The following is an 18,644-nucleotide window of genomic DNA, read 5'->3' as shown; positions in this document are numbered from 1 at the left end:
ACTCGCAAGCGTTTCAACAATTATGACCGGAAATGTAGATTCAAGTTTATAGGAGGTCTGTTTGCAAATTAATGCTATCATAATTATAACTTGGTATTCATTGCTTACGGATCCGCGTTCGTCACTTAAGGAAAAATTACGGAAACGAAATCGGGTCGAAAGGAGTCCAGTTTCCCGGCCGAGGTGCCCCTGATAAAATTAGTAGCGGCGGTTAATTTGCAGTCGCCCAGGATAGCTCGAAAATTCCTGCTTTAGTGCCACAGGAACACCAGATTAGGATGCGTTCTTATGAACGCGATGATTGAAGATGTAACATTGGTCTTTCCTTAAGCAGAATACGTTAAAACTTTAATGGACAAGAACAACTATCCGTTGCAAGGAAAAAATTCTGGTAGAAACTTAGCGTAATTAAAGCTAGCGAACTATTCAGTCATGGTTTTAAGCACAGGTATGACTAAAAATGGCTAACAAAAATGCAGTACGCTATTGAACACCACTCACTTGATGTGTTATTAGTTGGTGCCGCGAACTTTAAAATATATCCAAAAACGAATAGCCTTTATGAACAGCTCGCGTATACGCTTCATCAGCCTCTAATGAATACAACGAACGAGTAAAAGTAAAAGTAAAAGTGGAACGTATCGGGAGCTCCCTTCGAAGCACAATGAAGGGCAGTGCCGGGGTAGGGGGGTGGGGGGGGGGGGGGGTGAGAGTTGCTGGCCTTAGAGTGGTGTCTGCATTATCAGTTATCACCATTTATGCCACAAAGAGTCTAATGTTTAACCTATGCGCAATTCAAATCCAGTTTCTCAATGCATGATCAAAAAATTCATTACAAGTAAACGTTTAGGCATGTGCTATAGGAAACATATGTTCGAGTGAATAAAGATCAGTAAAAGTTAAATTTTTTGAATTACGTACATTGAAGTACTCTTTTGGCGTTTCTGGTCAATTCTGTCTTATATTTCTTGTTGAAAAGCCTGGAAACTCGACTTTTGAATCCAAACAAGGCGTGTTTCCAGGCTTTTCACAAGAAATATACGAGCAGAATTGACCATAAACAACAAAAGAGTACTTCAATGTAAGTAATTCAGTTTTATTTAACAAAAATTTAACCGTTATTTACTTGAATCTCATGTGTCCTATAGGCCATAGGCTAAAATCTAAATTTACTTTCCGATGTGAATCTCATGTGTCCTATAGGCCATAGGCTAAAATCTAAATTTGCTTTCCAATGTGAATCTCATGTGTCCTGTAGGCCATAGGCTAAAATCTAAATTTGCTTTCCAAGTCTTCATTTATTACTGTTATATCGATATCACGAGCCTTTATTTCCATTTTGAGGTATTTTGCACTAATAGCAATCTTCCCAACTGTCCGTTGTTCGTCTTACAGAGAGATGTCTTACAATAAACTGACTGAAAAACGGTCGGAACTAGCACCAGGTGTCCGTGTGCCTGGATTCCTTGCGCCTTTTATATGCATTTTCCTTTTAAGCACTTGCCTAGTCCTTGGGCCTCATTATTGCGCGCGGCCTATGCATTGCAGGTCAGGTGGTCGAGTGAGTAGCCGTTCGTCTTGGATACGTCATCGAAATGCATTGACCGAGAAGGCCTAAGAAGACGCCGTACAGGGACTAGGCAAATAACACTCAAAATTACCACTGACAATTCTTTCTGAACAAAAAAAGAACGTTAAACAAGCTACTAGCTACTAAGCCGCTACTTGAATGTGTAAAGAATAAACTGGTATCCAGGGTGAGAATTGACGACAAATGAAAAGAAAATGCTTACACTATGCGAAAAAACATCCCTCATCGAAAATATTCAGTGCGTCTGTTGAGGAAGTGGTTTCTGAATATTGACCTTAGAAAGTGTGAAGGAGACGTGTCTTTTTAAAATATATTTTGAAATCGTTGAGATCAGCAATTGTACTCAATCTCTCGTTTTATTCAGGTTTAATACAACGGTATTAGTAAGTTGTGACTAACATCAAAAACCTGATCACTGGGATTGAGCACAAGCAGTAAAAATACGGTCACTATAAATGTGACGTGATGTGAACAACCGAAGGCTATGCTTCACATCAATAGCCTGAAAAACTCGATGGAAACAAAACAGTCGTCAGCTTTTAAAACAGTCATAGCTTTAACGATTGCTGTTGTTTCTTGCTACCAAGCCACAGCACGTTGTGCACAAGCGATCCGAAACTGATCTGTTTGATAACTCGGCAAAACAACAATTAAATATGGCATTAAATTAATGGCACGAAAAAGGTTTTGAAACTATTAATATATTCTGAGCCACAGCTCTGATACATGAGTCAGCAACAATTAAAAACTGATCATAGCATTCACGTCGTAGTACAAGAGTAATCTGTACCTGTATAAGAACCGACTTCTAGTGTTCATAGAAACGGAATTTCAGATTTGACCCTCCTCGATTGATGGAATAAACAAATGAAAGTATTAGTCTACAAGTACAAATGTTAAGCTCAATAAAGGATCTTAGAAGGTTTCATGTTGTAACCAAACGTGCTCGATTTACTCAATAAATAATCTATGCCGCTTCCCACTAGTGCATATTTGTTTAGAAACGCCTACTGCGTTTTGGCCTTTCGTCCACACTAAGGGTTGATTTCCACTGTCGCGTAATTTTTAGGTGCGTACTTGCGTAAAATTTACGTTCGCAAATGAAATAGAGGCAATGCATGAAAGGTCGCTCGTAAGCATAAAAGTTGAACCTCGCTCAGATTCTCGTTTAAGCTCAGCCCTTTTTATCTTGGCTCTTGCAACTATTTTATTTACGTGACCAAAATTTACGTGCGTTAACGCGCGTAACCAAAAACGCGTCAGTGGTATAAAAAAGCCGGTGTTTTCTAAATAAAGGGCCTCAAAGATGGAGACTTTTCAAAATGGAGGTCAACGGTTAAGCATAAAGGGCAAAAAACGGAGGTTTGGGAATACACTGACTTCACAGCCACTCATGGCACACCCAGGTGCGAAAATGTGTCTCCAGATAAGTGTTTTGCCTGGTTTAGTATTGACTGTGAAAAAAAGAATCTTAAACGCCAATATGGACGTCCGTAGTTTCGTTGCGTTCTCGTGATCGCGAAAACGGATCGAGGTTTTTGGATAACACATTAGTGTGGACATGGCCTGAATAAGTTATGCTAGGTAATCAGCTTCCTAAAAACTCTAAACATTTAACGCTGTTAGTTAGGGTTTTTAAAAGAAAAAAAAAATTCTCGGGTAAATTAAGGCATGGGTCAACAGCTATTTTCCCGTAAAAATGAAGGGGGTGGTCTATAATATGAACTGTTTATCATGGTGCACAAAACACCAAAAAATAATATAAATCAGAAAAAATTAAAAAACTATACTTCAGAAGACACAAATATTATGCAAATTAGGTCACGTAACCTTACAGCCCCACAAAGTCTCAAAAAATCTTTAAGTAAAAATGGGCACACTTTTTAGCAAGAGTTATTTTACTTTACTGGTGCAAAAAAATTCAAAATATAAGCCGCTACAAAACTGCGCTTGGCAACTTTGAAATATCTGGTTGATTTCGAAAATAAACGGGTTTTCTGACTAGTACCCAGTCTCCCAATACAAGTGTATCATTATAACGTGCCTTCCCTTTAAAAAATCCTGACATTGCCAAGCGCAGTAATGACAAATCTAACGGCCTTAAAATCATGAAACTAGTAGAAAAATTAAGGAACCAAGAAAAAGTGTGCCCATTTCAGTTCAAAGCTTTTTTGGGCTTGGCGAGTCACGTGACCTAATTTGCATATTTGGTGCAGGCCAAATAGACAAAAACTAGCGGTGTATGTGCCTGACAAGTTTTCAACCTGCCACTGCTAATGCATCGAAAGATAGACCTCCCCCTAACTTTTCGACTTAATAACTGTGGACCCATGCCTTAATTAACTTGAGTTGTTTTCGGATACCCTCTACCCTTACAAGTCTGGAATGTCTATCTTAGCTTATCTTATGCTCTCCAATAAAACGTTATAAACTACAAACTTCAATCTAAAGACAAAAATTAGCCTTACAAAGTTCAAAACAGTGAATTCAGTACATACAAGTTTTAGGATTCTCCTTTGTTTTTAATAGAAACGCATATTCATTTTATGCTGCTTCGTTCAATTAGTATTAAGTTGTTGGGGTTGCACTAAACCTTTTTTCGTTAGATAAAAAAGGCTTTTACTGTCTCATTTTCTACTGTTATAAATATTAAAATAGTCCATTTACACCCTGACGTCATTTTACTACTTCGACCAGAATTCTATTTTGTTTTTCCTTTCATAGTTAATTTTGGTAACCCCAGAGAAGTTTAAACAACAAAAACCCTAATTTGCTTAACAAGGCAAAACCCTGAAGGATTCTGGTCGTTAAGTAGTAAAATGACGTCATTGTTAAAATGGCCTAATGAAAGTAAAATTCCATCTGATAAAAAAATATGTGTTTTTGTTATCCCACAGTCTCCAAAGGGAAGCTTTTTTTTGTAGTAACAAACACGGACACTCTTTTAGCAGTTTTCTGACATCAGATATCAGCCCGTCCCCTGTAACTGAAGAAAATAACATATACTGCATTAATACACTTCGGAAAAATAACGTCTTCAATAATAGCAGAATGTCAAGGACGAAATGAATTTGAAACACTGCTCAGATGACAACATTTAAATACTTTTAGATTTAACTGAAAAGATTTTCATTGTTTTTAATTTGGTCATTCAACCGATAAATCATATTATTTTCCATTCTCGAGAAAAGAAGAGCCTTGTGCAGAGTAAATTCAAACTTTGATTGGAGCCAATAGCAAACCCTTTAGCGTTACAGCTGTCCGAAGATGTAGAAACACTCTCTTTCATTATTGAAAACAGCTGACCTCCAAATCTCTACCAACCAAAACACGAAGACAAATTTTTTGATTATTATCTTTTATGTACATAGCCCCTAAACAGGTTGATAATTAAAATAGTATTAGCCATTTTCAGGGCCCCCGAAAATCCGACTTTTTCAGATTGCGCTTAGTAACCTTTCATAAACTACCAAAAATAAGCTCTGGGTTTATACATCTTTGCAAAGGGTTTTAAACGGAGGTGCTCATATCCTAGGAGCTTATAACCGGAAAAGAAAGCTATACCAGTGCTGATCAAAATACGTTTTGTATTTATTGGTTTTTAATTAAGCTACAAAACCTCTTAATAAAATGAATTAAAAACACTAAACATATAATAACATAGGCCCGCAAGCATGCAAAGTGGGTGGGTCAGATTTGTAAGCTCTTAGTAATGATAAGTGAAAATGGAGAAGGACAATGAAATGTGTCTTCAAAATTCGATTGAGTTGTTAACAGTTTGGTACGAATAGAATCTTACTGAGTGAATCTACAGCAATCAAACAGTAGCCATCCACCGCATCCTTATTTTTTTAAGATCTGCACTTGTTTTTCTAGTTATAATCAAATCTGCCAATCACGATAAAATTTTTAAAAGACCTTTCATAATTTTTATTTTTTACAACATATTTTTTGGACTCGAGACAATACAAAAAGAAAGGAAAAACTTTTTTTACTTACGACTTCCGCTGTTACTTTAGTCAAATCCAATCGTAACGTCATCGCCAATCAGCACAAATGGAGCCCAGTACTTTGGGGCAGAAAAATTGTCGGAGTCCCGGAGACATTTCATTGCCCTCTGAAGAGCAGTACTAGTACTTTCTCCACCTCTCAGGTGTTGGTAAAAACTTTTCATAAACTCCATGGTTGCTTCGTCATCAATTGCCCAGAGTGATGCCACCACGGAACGAGCACCAGCAAACAGGAACGCCCGTGCAATACCGACCACACCCTCAGACGAGACTTCTCCTTGACCACTATGACAACAACTAAGGACTACCAGTCTGGCTCTAAGTTTAACAGTTTGTACATCAGAAATTTTCAAAAGATACTCCTCTTCCTCAGAATTCGTGGATTCCCAGCAGGGGTCTGGAGCCAAAGCAATTGCACCAGTTTCTTTACTTCCGTGTGCTGCAATGTGAACCAAAGCAACTGAACCTATTCTTCGAATAACCTCTTGTTTGGTCGCTGCTTCTCCCGTGAGTGGCTCGCACTTAAGAATTTCTCCAATCATCTCCACTTCCTTTTTTGCGTAAGTCAGCTCATCATAAATAGGGTTTCCCCATTTATTGGTAACTTTCTTCAGACATGGATCTCCAACAAGCAGGGCGCCACTTTTACAGTGGTATTCATCAGGAGAATCTATGATGAATTTCAAACTTGTCAGTGAGGGAACTGTGCGGATCCTTAAAGATTCAGTTAGCGCTGCCCAAGGAGCTAAGGACAAAGCACCATCAGGGACTACAATGAGTTCATCACCATCAAGCAAGTCTTCAATGGGACCAATGACTACATCATACAGTGGCTTAAAACAGTCGATAGTCTTGTGCGACGGCTCATCCGATGTTTGATCATCCTTTTCAGTTCTGAAAGTTTGGTTATCCCTTCGTTTATCCAATGACCGATTCTCGCACCCAACATCGATACCAGCCCTAATGTTTTTTAAAGTAGTTTCTAAAAGTAGAGCAAAATAATCTTCGTGCCCGTCTTCAACTTTTAGCTTGGCTTGCCTAAAGATAGCTTTTCTTTCCTTTCTCAGGACCCACATATTGATTATTTTTTCTTGAACTGCCAGAAAAACTGTCAAAATAGATATCTTCTTTAAAATGACAGTGAGTTCTTCTTCAGATTCATTTGACTTGAGCGAAAATGATTTTAAGCCATAATTTATTTTCAGCGCATCTACTAAGGCCTGCGCTCGTCCCTTCTCGGCAGAGTATAAAGCCTCATCAGTCATTTGCAGCATTATTAGGACTCGCCATAAACAAGTGTAGGCACCTTTACTAAGATCACGAAAACTTATTTTCAATGAATCTTCCGAAATGCAACGGGCCCTGACAGCATCAAGGATTTCTACGCTGGTGATAAAATGAAATAAAGCTTTATTCCAAAAACCTAACTTTTCAAGAGAAATACCAAGTCTGTAATATGCGTCTCCTTCATGGAACTTGTCACCGACTTCCTCGGTAATGCACAGGTATTGCCTGAAGTACTCTATTGCTTGTTGAAACTCGTTGAGGGACGAATAAGCATTGCCGAGATAGCAATAGGCACGTCCTTCTACGACCCTCTTTCCGGCACCCTTGGCAATGCTCAGGGTATGGTTTAGATACTCTATTGCTTGTTCGAAGTCGCCGAGGGAGTGATAAACCATTCCGAGACTGCCATAGGCACATCCTGCTGCGATCCTGTCGCCGACCTCCTTGGCAATACTCAGTTGTTGCTTGAAATACTTCATTGCTTGCTCGAAGTTGTCAAGGAAGTGGTAAGCATGGCCGAGATTGCCATAGGCACGTCCTTCTCCGGCCCTGTCACCGACTTCCTTGGCAATGCTAAGGTCTTGGTTGTGGTAATTTAGTGCTTCTTGGAATTTGCCGAGGAGGTGATAAACATTGCCGAGATTGCCATAGGCACGTCCTTCTCCGGCCCTGTCGCCGACTTCCTGGGTAATGCTAAGGTCTTGGTTGTGGTAATTTATTGCTTCTTGGAATTTGCCGAGGGAGCGATAAGCATTGCCGAGATTGCCATAGGCACGTCCTTCTCCAACCCTGTCGCCGACTTCCTTGGCAATGCTCAGGCGTTGGTTGTGGTAATTTATTGCTTTTTGGAAGTCGCTTAGGGAGAAATTATCCTTGCCGAGTTTGCTATAGGTATCTTCTTCCTCTGTCCTGTTGCTATTTGTTTTGGCTTTTGTAAGATGCTTTTCGAGGTCACCTATACTTTTTGATCTTCGCTCTGTCATTTTTTATACTTTAAAGTTCTAATAAAGCAAGTTTTATCGCTTCTTGAAGGTGCGGATGCTTGGTCGGTGTATGAAGAAAAGTTTTTTATAGTTGCATCATTTTTTCTTGACTTCTGTTTCCTCTTTTCCCATAGAAAATTCTTTAGAGCTACATGGGGGTAGACAATAAGCAGCAAAAGTCTTAGAAATACATTTACGAAAAGAAGAAGAAAACTTGTTATACACTAACCTTTATCATCCCATTAAGAGTATAGCAATCTGAGTAGCTAGAGTTTTTAAAAATACATACCTCTTACTAACCGAATTCGAGGTCCGTACTGTAAGTTACGGACAGAGTTTTTTCGTGTTGATTTATGGCACAAGCGCGAAGCTCGCGGGCCATAAATCAACCTGGAAAAACGAGGATCCGTAACTTCCAGTACGGACCGAGAAAAACGAGGTTAGTAAGAGATTTGTTACATCTAGGAGTTTATTTGGGCGCGCGGGACGGAGACTTTAGAATTTAGCGGGCCGTACAGTAGCATACTGCCCGCAAAATTGAACAGAAACAGTTCGCGTACTAAGAGGTCTAACAATAACAGAGTATACCAGAGAGGGTATCTATTCTGCAAACGTATCCCAGATAATTGTTATTAACAAGAGAAACAGTGAAAGAGTGAAGACATAACATTTCAGTTTTAGACAAATAATCCATTTAGTTTTGTTTGTCGCAAATAATACCTCTAACCTTTTATGAGAGACCTCTTCAAAACGACTACCAGTTAGGTGCAGTTCTAATAACTAGCAAAAATGAAATAACATACAACTTTCAAAACGTCCCCTCATCTTAAATGCACTGGCCTGCAGTCCACTCATATAGTCCTTAAAACCAGACAAATATTCTTGCCGAGGTAATCAATAGAAATGATTATTTTTACAACGCAAAAAAGGAAGATCAAAACTTATATTTTGGTTACTTCTTCCGTTGCCTCCATGCCCGAGGAGTACTCATCAATGTTTATACGGGGAGGCTCCGCCCCGAGGTCCATTTTATTATTCATTAGAAATATTTCTCCATTTCTGATTGGCTAAAAGCACACGCATAATTCACCATAAGCAGCTACTGTTGACCAAATTTGGAAGAATTTTGCGATTAATCAACCGATGACGTCAAAAGTGCAGCGCAGTTACAGGTTAATGCACCGTTACCCGAGAAGACCTGGGGACGAGGTTGAGTTGTTTTGGTTTGGTTGTGAAAACAAAGATGGCGGACATTTCACTCGTTTAAAGAGTAAGAACTAGGCGAAATAATAGCTAAAAACATGGCAAGAACAGCAAGAAGACAACTCGAAGGGCGACATCTACTATTTGAAGAATATTTCGGAGCTGAACAACACTAAACGTGCACTATCAAAAGATGAACTTAACATCGATAGAGGTAAGCATGTTTTAGGTATGTTTTTGAACTAGAAATTATTTTGAATGAATAATGAAGCAATTACTGAATTCGGCTTTCGTATCATATGAAGAATTATGGAGATCTCGGAGGCTGTTATCCACCTTGGCCTACGGCCTCGACGGATAACACCCTCCTCGATCTCCATAATTCTTCATATGATACTCAGCCTCATTCATTAATTGTTAAATATACCAATGTTTCACGAAAAATGTACCCCCTCTCATGTGTATCAAGGCTTGACTCAACAACGAATTCAGTGGGGTTTGATTTCAAGGAGAAATATTCCTCTCATCTTTGTGAAATTTGACAAGCAGGTTCCTTTCCACGTTTACATCCATTTGTTAAGCTTTTCTATTGTAACTCCAAGTCACGAGACTCACATTTGCCTTGTAACGGTCAGAATGTTTCACTGAAAATGGGGAATACTTAGCCAAACTGTATTCGCCTTATTTTGTTGTTTTTCTATGGCTCCTCGTAAGGGCTTTAGAATGCTGAATTCGTGTAACTCGTTTGTTATATGCTAATGAAAATAGGTAAACGCTAACCAGAAGAACAATGAAGAAGGCATGTACCAAACTGAACACTGCTACAAATATTCTCAGTTGAAAGAGAATTAGAATCACGTCGGTTGCTGATTTTAAACAGGACGCCGGAGTTTCACCTATGTTTCTCCCGTACAAATACCGGGAAAAGCATATCTCAACTGCTGGATTTTTCCTGACTAAAAGTTGTCAAACAACTGATGCCGCAATTTTCCTGTCTGGCTGTGGTTACTGAAAAGATCACAATTATTAGCAAAAAGGCAAGTTTAATTGAAAGCACTGCTTTTGCCTCTTACAGAATATTCTTGATTGAGATAACTACCATTTGTTTTGGAAAAGTGCAGTACATTCCAGTGTGAATTGCCCGTGAGTACAAAAGCAAATGGGTTATAAAAGGAATGGGTTATACGAATTTAGGGACGTACCATTGGAAAACTTATGGCGGGGGGGGGGGGGGGGGGGGGTGGCGAAGTACAAAAAAATATTCGCGCAAGGGAAAATTACATGAAAAAAAATTCATGCACGCCAATTAATCCTAAAAAATATTCATGCTATGGCCTAAAAAAAAAATTCATACAAGGAATTTGATCACAAAAAAAATTCCTGCGGCTCGAACATTCCCCCCCCCCCCCCCCCCCATAACTTTTCTAATGGTCCGTTTCTTACTCAGTATTATCGGAAACCGTCAATTAAGTAAAACAGGTCACGTGACTTATCAAATATACCGAAAACTGAAAAGGCATAGAATGAATTCCGCGTTAAAAGGCGGAATATTGACAACGGTCTTTAGGCCATTTTGACATCGAAAAGTTTTGAATTTTTAATGTCCAAATGTACCCCATTTGAAGAAACACGTTTTGTGATGTCATCAGGAGCAGGAAATCACGTGACAGTATATAACACTTTAATTTAATCAAACACGTCAAATGTTGATTCTTCTCAGTTTCACCACTGAAATAAACTTATTCTTACGGGCTGCATGCGTGATGTCTTAAACTTCTGCTGGGGGTCCTTTACATTAAAAAATCCAAGCCTTAACACACTTGAGCTTGTGTTATATCTTCTACTGACAAATGATACCCCTTTCACATAAATTGTCTAGATCCTTGCATCCATTTCAACTGCTGTAAATGCACTGTGTTTTAAATAGGAATCAACCACAAAAATAGAGCGTTTTCTCGACTTCATAAAGCCATAAAATTTAATTCATCTGTGAGCCATTTTTGGCCCTTTCCCAGACCCAAATGACAGATTTCCCTACCCTTTTATATACTTCAACTAGTGAAACCCCTATGCCCTTTCATACTGACCTGAAGCCTGAAAAAGACACCCCTTTCGGGCGGAGCCTCCCCGTATAGATCAGTATAGGGAGTTCCCCCCCCCCCCCCCCTCTACAGGCCTCTATGAGGTCTAGACCTGATACACTGTCATTGCGCCTTGCTTAAGGTATCTTTATAATAAATTTGATACTTAAAGAGCTTGAACGTCTCGAACCCTGCACAAAATGAATCACCTAAGATAATTCAGCTCTCACTAAATAGAGGTACATTTTATTTGTTATTCAAAATGACTATAAATAATTATCGGAGGTTTCATATTTCCATTTTCAAGGTAGGCACTTGGGAAAATCGTAGTTAAAACAGAAAACAAAATTTCAAAGTTTATTACATCCATACTCTGCCAGCTCATAAACTTTTCAGTATTCTGAACAACGTGCTGAATACATGTAGAAGCTTAATATAAATAAAACTGATCATTGGTAGACGTGGTATTTAGGTAAAATATAAAAAAAGAGACGCTTGGCGAAGAGGCTTCGTGCCTTGAACTTAAGAATATACATAGTGCTACGACACGCCCTCACTGGAAGGAGAAATGCGATGTTACTTACATATTTACTTAGTCATGTTCAGCATAAAACCAATTCTTTCAGAAATAAATTTTGATTATTAAAAACTTACCATCCAGTTCTGGATGAGATGCATAGTTTTCCCATATCTCTTCCTGAAAGAGGGACAATTTTACGTGTATTAAAAAAATGTCTTAAGATAAATAAACAACGAAGTCACTGACACAAAACATTAACAATTCTAATTCTTATATCTACTGTGTAAGTGGCATTTTACAAGAAAAGGTGATGCACGGAAACTTTCAAAGCTTAACATGCAAACTCTGATAAAGATCCAACATATCTATCATCTTGCCAGAGGTATAACGACGAAAACGCTTTTAAAATTAAAAGACATCATTTATTGATATAAGTAGTTAAAAGGCAAAAAAAGTGACGCACAGAGTACGTATCATGGCACGCTCTGTCCTCACCTAATGTATAGACATTAGACCATCACATTCGCCTTACAAGGACTAAAACACAATTCGAGTCGGACGCTTACTCTTTAGTAACAAAACATCAAACATATAAATTGATTGACTCCCGGGGGGAACCCCTGGGAATTCTTGGTGGGGGTGTGCGGCCCGGTTCTTCAAATCCTGACCCTATTTCAGACCAAAAAATGTCATTTTTCACACCCGTTTTCAGAGCTGGCCCCTAAAATCCATAACCGTTCTAAGACCTGGCCATGCCGTTAGATAATCTGATTGCTTAGAACAGAACAGCAACAGCAATTTCGGATTCGCATGGCTCTTTCCTTCTTACTCATTTGGAACTGAAACAAGAAATACGTTCATACACTCCCGTAGTTCCCTTAAAAACCATACCCGATTCCAGACCAAAATGATCAAAGTCTATCCCGTTTTCAGACCAAAACGGCGCAAAAACCCTTCCCTTTGGGGCGGCACATACTGACCTATATGGCTAATATAGGGGAGTATAATCACAAGTTAACTTTAAGTTGAACGAGAGAATAATAGAAAAAAAATACAGCACTGACATATGTGCATACCTGTTAAATTCCGAGATAATTGAGCCTTTTTCTTGCCTGAATTGTCAAGAGATGCTTAACCGAGTTCAGTTGTCTCCGGTAAACAGATTTACAGAGATACGACGGTCAAATATATATCGTGGCCGATAAGGAAAATGCAGACCACAAAACCCAAAAATGAAAACCAAACCCCAAAACAGAAACACAGATTCCAAAACGGAAGCACAAGATAAAAACCAGAATCACAAATATAAAACAGAATCATAAAATGTCAAAAACTGAAAGTTTCCCTTGATGCTCGTAATACAAAACAAACAATCAATACCTGGAAATAGAAATCCAAAACCCTAAAAAGAAGCATGCAAGCAAAATCGAAAACTCAAAACCCGAAACAGAAAGACAAAATCTTCTAAAAGGAAAAACAAAAACCATAACCAGGAACACAAAACAGAATCGGCTCCTGACCCAGACACAGAAACAGAAACTGATGTAAAATAGTAGTTTCACATGATGTATGTTATCTAAGCACATGACATCATAGTCATCTCGCTGTAAATCAACCTCGTTTCCAAGGTATCTCTTGTCCCCATCCTCTTTTGCTTCAAGGGACGTGCAGCATTTTCATTCCCGGAGTAAACAGAAAATATTGGCAAAGCACATATTTCTCTGGCTCAGCAACTTATTGAACAACGAGAACAATGTATCAGGAATTTTAGAGAAGCACAGCGTTTTCCTTACGTGGTGATGGTGGTGGTGGTGGTGGTGGTAGTGGTGGTGGTGGTGGTGGGGGGGGGGGGGGGATGATTGTTTTTGGTCTATACAGTACAGTTTCGGATGTATCCATCTCCTCTGCGTTTAATATTTCCTCTGATATAAGCGAATCATGTTGTGCGACGTATCGTGAAAACGCTGTGTACGTAAGACTGGAAAAGAATCTCCATTGTAGTTTTGTTGTCAAGCAGATTGTCAATTTGAGCGTAGTGGGGACGGTAGTTCTAGTTTTTTTCGCAAAACTCATTTACATTACAAAAAAAAAAATCACTATAGTTTTCACCCAATGTTGTTCAGTGACTACTCAGTAATACTGTTTATGAAATAAAATGAATAACTAACGGTTGCCTGTCCACTTGTTAGTACATGCCCCCACCTCCTCCGTCTCCAATAATCCCCCAACTCCCCTCCCCCAACAATGGCTGGACAAATTTAACGCTCCCCACCCTCCCCCAGGCTTATAAGAAAGATTACGGTGTATTAGCCTAGTTTCCAGTCGTGGGGAGAGTAAACCCTACCAAAGAAGTTTTTTAATAAGAAGATCCGCGAAGTTTCGTTTCTTTTTGTTCAAACAAAAGGGGAGCCATCTACTATTGGGACTCTGCACTAACTCCAGTGCTTCTTTAACAAGAAACACCTTAAAATGGCACAATCTGAGAGTGCTATTTCTAGCCCAGCTTATTTAGTTTAAATATGAAATTTTCCTGAACTAATATGAAAATGAAAAGAATGAGAAAATAAGCCATTTGCAGGATGGCGTCACTTCGCTGCTGTGACCAAAATACTTTTCGTCTTCCCTTTCATATTTAAATTTGGTAATACTAGCGTGGTTTAAAAAACAAAAGCTCTAATTTGCACAAGAAAGCAAAACCCTGAAGTATTCTCATCGTGCAAATGGCCTATTAACTTTGCTGGAGCGCAAAAAAAGGTGTCGGTTCTTTCTGATAACTGGTTCCGGTGCCCTCGCCTCTATATCCCTGTTCAGAGAATCAATCAGAATGCAATCACTGAATATTAAAAAAAATTCATTTTATTATAAAATCAACAAACAACTAAGAAATGAGCGAGTGAAAACCAACCCCTCCTCGTTCCAAATGACAAACGTGAAAAATGTCGGGAAAAATTCTCTGTCGTTTGTGTAAACGTAGTGCTTCATCTCTCTAATAGCTACACTAGACTACACGTTGGCCTGTTGTAACAACAATTACAAACAATCAATGCATACCGTTCCAGTCAACACACACAATAATACGAGGGTGAGGCTTGGCTGGGCAATTTCATAGCCAAGCCTCGAATTAGTGCTTTTTTTTCACAGGGACGCGGGAACCGTGTATTCAAGTGGTTGAGCCTATGTATGGGTATTCCGGACAAAATCGAAGTGCCGACGATCGCAAATGTGTTGCACTTTCAGAGTTTTTGGTTTGCTTATTTTCTTGTTTTCGTCGTCATTGTGGTTACGCTGAGCTCGCTAGTAGCGTTACCACACAAAACAATTTTTTGATATGCGACTATTTTGCCTCAAAAACCGACGACTTGATAGAAAACGCGCGAGGAAATCGACATCTGCAGGTACTGATATAATGGCTCAGTGGTTCAGTCGTCGCAAGCAATTTAGAACTCCATCCAAGACGATAATAAAAAAGGAAAACCATGATTTGAGTTATCACGAGGCTAATTATTGTTGCGGGTTGTGCGGTCAACTGGAATTGCTCTCACTGCCAATCAACTCCACAATCTAATGAAAACCAGAAACGTAATAACCACCAGGGGACAAACTATACCTATTTTCAAGATCGTGAGAAAAGCTAGAAAAATAAGTCATCATATTCAAGCTACGATGAACCACTTCTTTCACTATATGGAATGCTTCGCAGCTAAGTTATCAGAGTTGAAAAAAAACCGTATTCTACCCAATGGCTTCCTAAAAAATTATCTGAATTATTAAGCAGTCGATTCATTATTCACAAAACCTTCTCGAGCTTAAAAACCCAAGCCCACTTGGATGGCAGCTTGTTCACAGGGATACCAGGCAAGGTAATTATCATACCACCTGTGCTGGTATCTGGCTTCCAAACAAACTTTCCTTCATAACCTAACATGGTGACTTGAGTGTTGTCAGTGGCCTTTGGAGATCCTAGAGTAAGCTCTTCTGTTTCGGGCCACTCGAGAAGAATGGCGTACACAACACCAGCTTTGGAAGTATACCTGGAGAGGCAGAGAGATTAGATGAACCGAACTGGCTGAGAGAGAAGTGGCCTGCGTAGCACACGTTTACAATCAAGTTATTGTGTGGAAGTTAAAGCGAGAGCAAAAGAAATACGCGCGAAAACACTTGCTACGCAGACTAAGAGAGAAGTCAACTTTCCCTTCGACAGATACTGTTGGGAGTGGTGTTATGGCTGATTTTGTTCCCCTTGCCCACCCCTCTTAACGCCCTTGTATCTGCGATTCAAGTCCACAATCAGATTTAAAGAAACCTCCCTCTAGAATGTGGTCCCCCTATTGAAACAAGTTTTTCTCTCTGTTTTTGAAGTTCTTTTCTGGATGGAGTAGTTTAATAGTACCGAAAAAAAAAGTTTACGAGCTAACAAATATTTTAACCTTAAAACGCTAAATTTCAGATTCAAAACACAACTAAAAATATTTCAGTTGTACAGAATTTACAAAAAAATAATAAATAGTTCTTCTTACTGAGTAAGCTCAGGCCGAACGGGAAATATTTGGCGTGAGGCCTTGGCGACATGACCTCACTGCAAATATATTTCTGTCTGCCCTTCCCACTCAATCAATACCTGTGAGTACAAAATATTTACTACATCACCCTCTCTCTTTCTGTCAAACTCAGAAAACTGTGCCCGGGAACCGTGAACACCTGAAAAATTCCAAGAATGTTGATTGTGTAGTGACCAATCACAATAAATTTCGGGACACGTCAGCAAACCACACTGAAAACCCCAACTAACTGATGATGTTGCTGTTTGCAGTTCAGTTTCCTCACGACTTATTGGCTTTCTCCTTGTAACACAATAACAATCCATCTAAATATTTCTTGTGTTCACGGTTTTGTGAGTTTCATAGTAAGTTTCAGAACAGTAAACAAAATGCTTAGTTCAGTAACCTACCAGACATTTTTGTTTACGGTGTCATTCTGAGCTCTCCAAGGTTTGCTGCTATAAATAGCCTCACCATTTACAGAAAGCCATTCTCCCATCTGCAGAAGTCGCTCCTCAAACGCTGGTATGATACGACCGTCTGCTGTTGGCCCAACATTCAATAACATGTTTCCACCACAGCTAAGGAAAATTAAAAGAAAAATTTAAGAAAGCGAATAACTTAAAGGAGCTGTGCCACGAAATTTATCAAATTCAAACAGAATGAACTGCCACTAAATTGAGTGAAACAAAAAAATTAACACTCAAATCTTTAGAAAAAAGTATAAATAACAAGGCAAATACAAAAGAAGGCTGGAGAAGATTGAAAAGGCCGGATTGCATTGTGAGTTTTGAAAACTTGTTCAGCCAAATGCATTTTCGCTGTTTGTAACGGTTGATATAGAAGGCATAGTATTTTGTTGTACAAGATGTGATTTCGTCATTTACAAGTAATGTCTTTGCGAGCATTAAGTTCCATAGTATACTGACAAGACTTATACTTAGCAATGAAAATGAGCTGGAGAGCCATGACCCAGTCCCTTGAAGTTACACATACCAACTGCCGTCATCTCCCAGGGAAGGTGGGTGCCTGGCCTGGGGATGTCTGACAAGTCTGGCTGCTTCTACTTTTGACACAGCCAAACCCTAGATAAAGCTATGTCTCCACGAATGGTAAATTGACACCTCCCAGCCACTGGCCCCCATACCGAAAAACCACGCACTCGCTATGCTTTACTAGTCAAAGGAAAAATAAAGGGGAAGCAGGATACAGTCAACTCTTTGGGAACAACACTGAGTGTTCCTGTTTCAGAGATGTCTGTCTTTTGGAGAGTCAAATAAAGGCAGTAAACAAAGGCAGGGACCAACTCTAAGTGTCCATTTTACAGAGTTGTCCGTGGTACACATAGCAAAAGGTACCCCTGTGTCGACTGTACACGCAAAAGGTACCCTTATGGCCATCATAAAATGCGGTACCAAGCACATGGAGCAAGGAGGGATGACAATTCCCGGTCGCACTCATGTTTGGTTGAAGTGTTTGAATCGCAAACAACGTTTTCATCATTTTTTTTCAGCTAAATGGTGACCAGACACTTTTCACTAGCTTAAACTGGCTTTCTTGGCAAAATCTTCTTGGGCAAATAGGTTTATTTATAATAGCAATTAATTATTACAGTGAGGTAAACACGGCACGTAGTATGGACCATTTTCATGGAGCTGTGGGAGCATCTCTTTAAAAAACGTGTTCAAACGTGTTATGGCCTAATTATGAAACCTCACCTGACAGTAGAAGCCAGTTGGTACAAGAGTTGATTGATGTCTAAGTAGGAGTTAATGTCGACATTGCGTCTGTAACCCCAGGAACCTTTATCCACTGTCAGAGCGTTCTCCCATTTGTGATTCTGAAGTTTACCTTTTAAAGGAAATTTGTTCAGTACTTAGCTGCAGAGTTGTCTTGGAAACTCTAATATAATGTTCCATGGATGATCTTGACAGGATAATTAGGCAAGCTCAAATAAAAGAGAACAGACTGACCTGCAACACTAACAAAAACTAACAATACTAACAAAAACATAGTATAAAAAAGTTATACTTTTACAGCCACACCCAACTTTATGGACATGCGCTTAATACGGACACCTCATTATTATGGACAGTTTGCTTTGTCCATGTGGAAAGAAAGCCCCTACACTTTCAACCTGCTTAATATCGACAGCCTCTTAATAAGGGCACTGCCTTTCCATGGCCCCCTTAGTGTCCATTTTAATGGATCTGACTGTACATGTACTTGACTACTGAACAAGTAACTAAGTTACATAATTATTAAAAATGTATTTACTTGAAGAAACCAATAATTGTGAGTGTTTACCTGGGTTATAGCGATCATGACATGTGTATACACCCCCATGATGACAAACACATCCATTGCTACACCATCGGTCATTTGTGACAACTGTGTCCTTAACAGGGCTGCAATTTTCACCATAAGAAGT

At 39.2% G+C, this 18,644-nt stretch overlaps 3 protein-coding genes across 3 annotated transcripts in view; all 3 read right to left on the bottom strand.

Annotated features, from left to right (window-relative positions):
• Positions 1–5,605: 5,605 nt before the first annotated feature.
• On the bottom strand, positions 5,606–7,993 carry LOC140935017 (uncharacterized). Its single transcript, XM_073384559.1, has one exon. The coding sequence runs from the start codon at positions 7,869–7,871 to the stop codon at positions 5,607–5,609; it is 2,265 nt and encodes a 754-aa protein (XP_073240660.1). The 5' UTR covers positions 7,872–7,993; the 3' UTR covers position 5,606.
• A 6,516-nt stretch (positions 7,994–14,509) lies between these two features.
• LOC140932699 (alpha-L-fucosidase-like) overlaps positions 14,510–18,644 on the bottom strand; it is a 15,484-nt gene continuing 11,349 nt past the window's right edge. Inside the window, exons 6-9 of the mRNA XM_073382211.1 lie at positions 18,521–18,621; positions 17,932–18,064; positions 16,624–16,794; positions 14,510–15,706 (exon numbers count right to left, since the gene is read on the bottom strand). The gene's annotated coding sequence lies outside the window, so the exon portion shown is untranslated. The remainder of the gene's footprint in view (positions 15,707–16,623; positions 16,795–17,931; positions 18,065–18,520; positions 18,622–18,644) is intronic.
• On the bottom strand, positions 15,463–18,595 carry LOC140934297 (alpha-L-fucosidase-like). The gene is made up of 4 exons (XM_073383950.1): positions 18,521–18,595; positions 17,932–18,053; positions 16,624–16,794; positions 15,463–15,706 (listed from the first exon to the last, which is right to left on the bottom strand). The coding sequence occupies exons 1-4, from the start codon at positions 18,593–18,595 to the stop codon at positions 15,463–15,465; spliced, it is 612 nt and encodes a 203-aa protein (XP_073240051.1).

The sequence above is a fragment of the Porites lutea genome, chromosome 4 (assembly GCF_958299795.1).
Source record: "Porites lutea chromosome 4, jaPorLute2.1, whole genome shotgun sequence".
NCBI lineage: Eukaryota > Metazoa > Cnidaria > Anthozoa > Scleractinia > Poritidae > Porites > Porites lutea.
This window is presented reverse-complemented; position numbering and strand designations above follow the sequence as displayed.

Excerpts from the sequence above, each read along its gene's own strand:
- LOC140935017 (XM_073384559.1), bottom strand. The coding sequence starts at position 7,871 with ATGACAGAGCGAAGATCAAAAAGTATAGGTGACCTCGAAAAGCATCTT.
- LOC140934297 (XM_073383950.1), bottom strand. The coding sequence starts at position 18,595 with ATGACCGATGGTGTAGCAATGGATGTGTTTGTCATCATGGGGGTGTAT. Across the intron at positions 18,054-18,520 it reads TCATGATCGCTATAACCCAG|AATCACAAATGGGAGAACGC; the intron begins GTAAACACTCAC and ends GGTAAACTTCAG. Across the intron at positions 16,795-17,931 it reads CAACTGGCTTCTACTGTCAG|CTGTGGTGGAAACATGTTAT; the intron begins GTGAGGTTTCAT and ends AATTTTCCTTAG.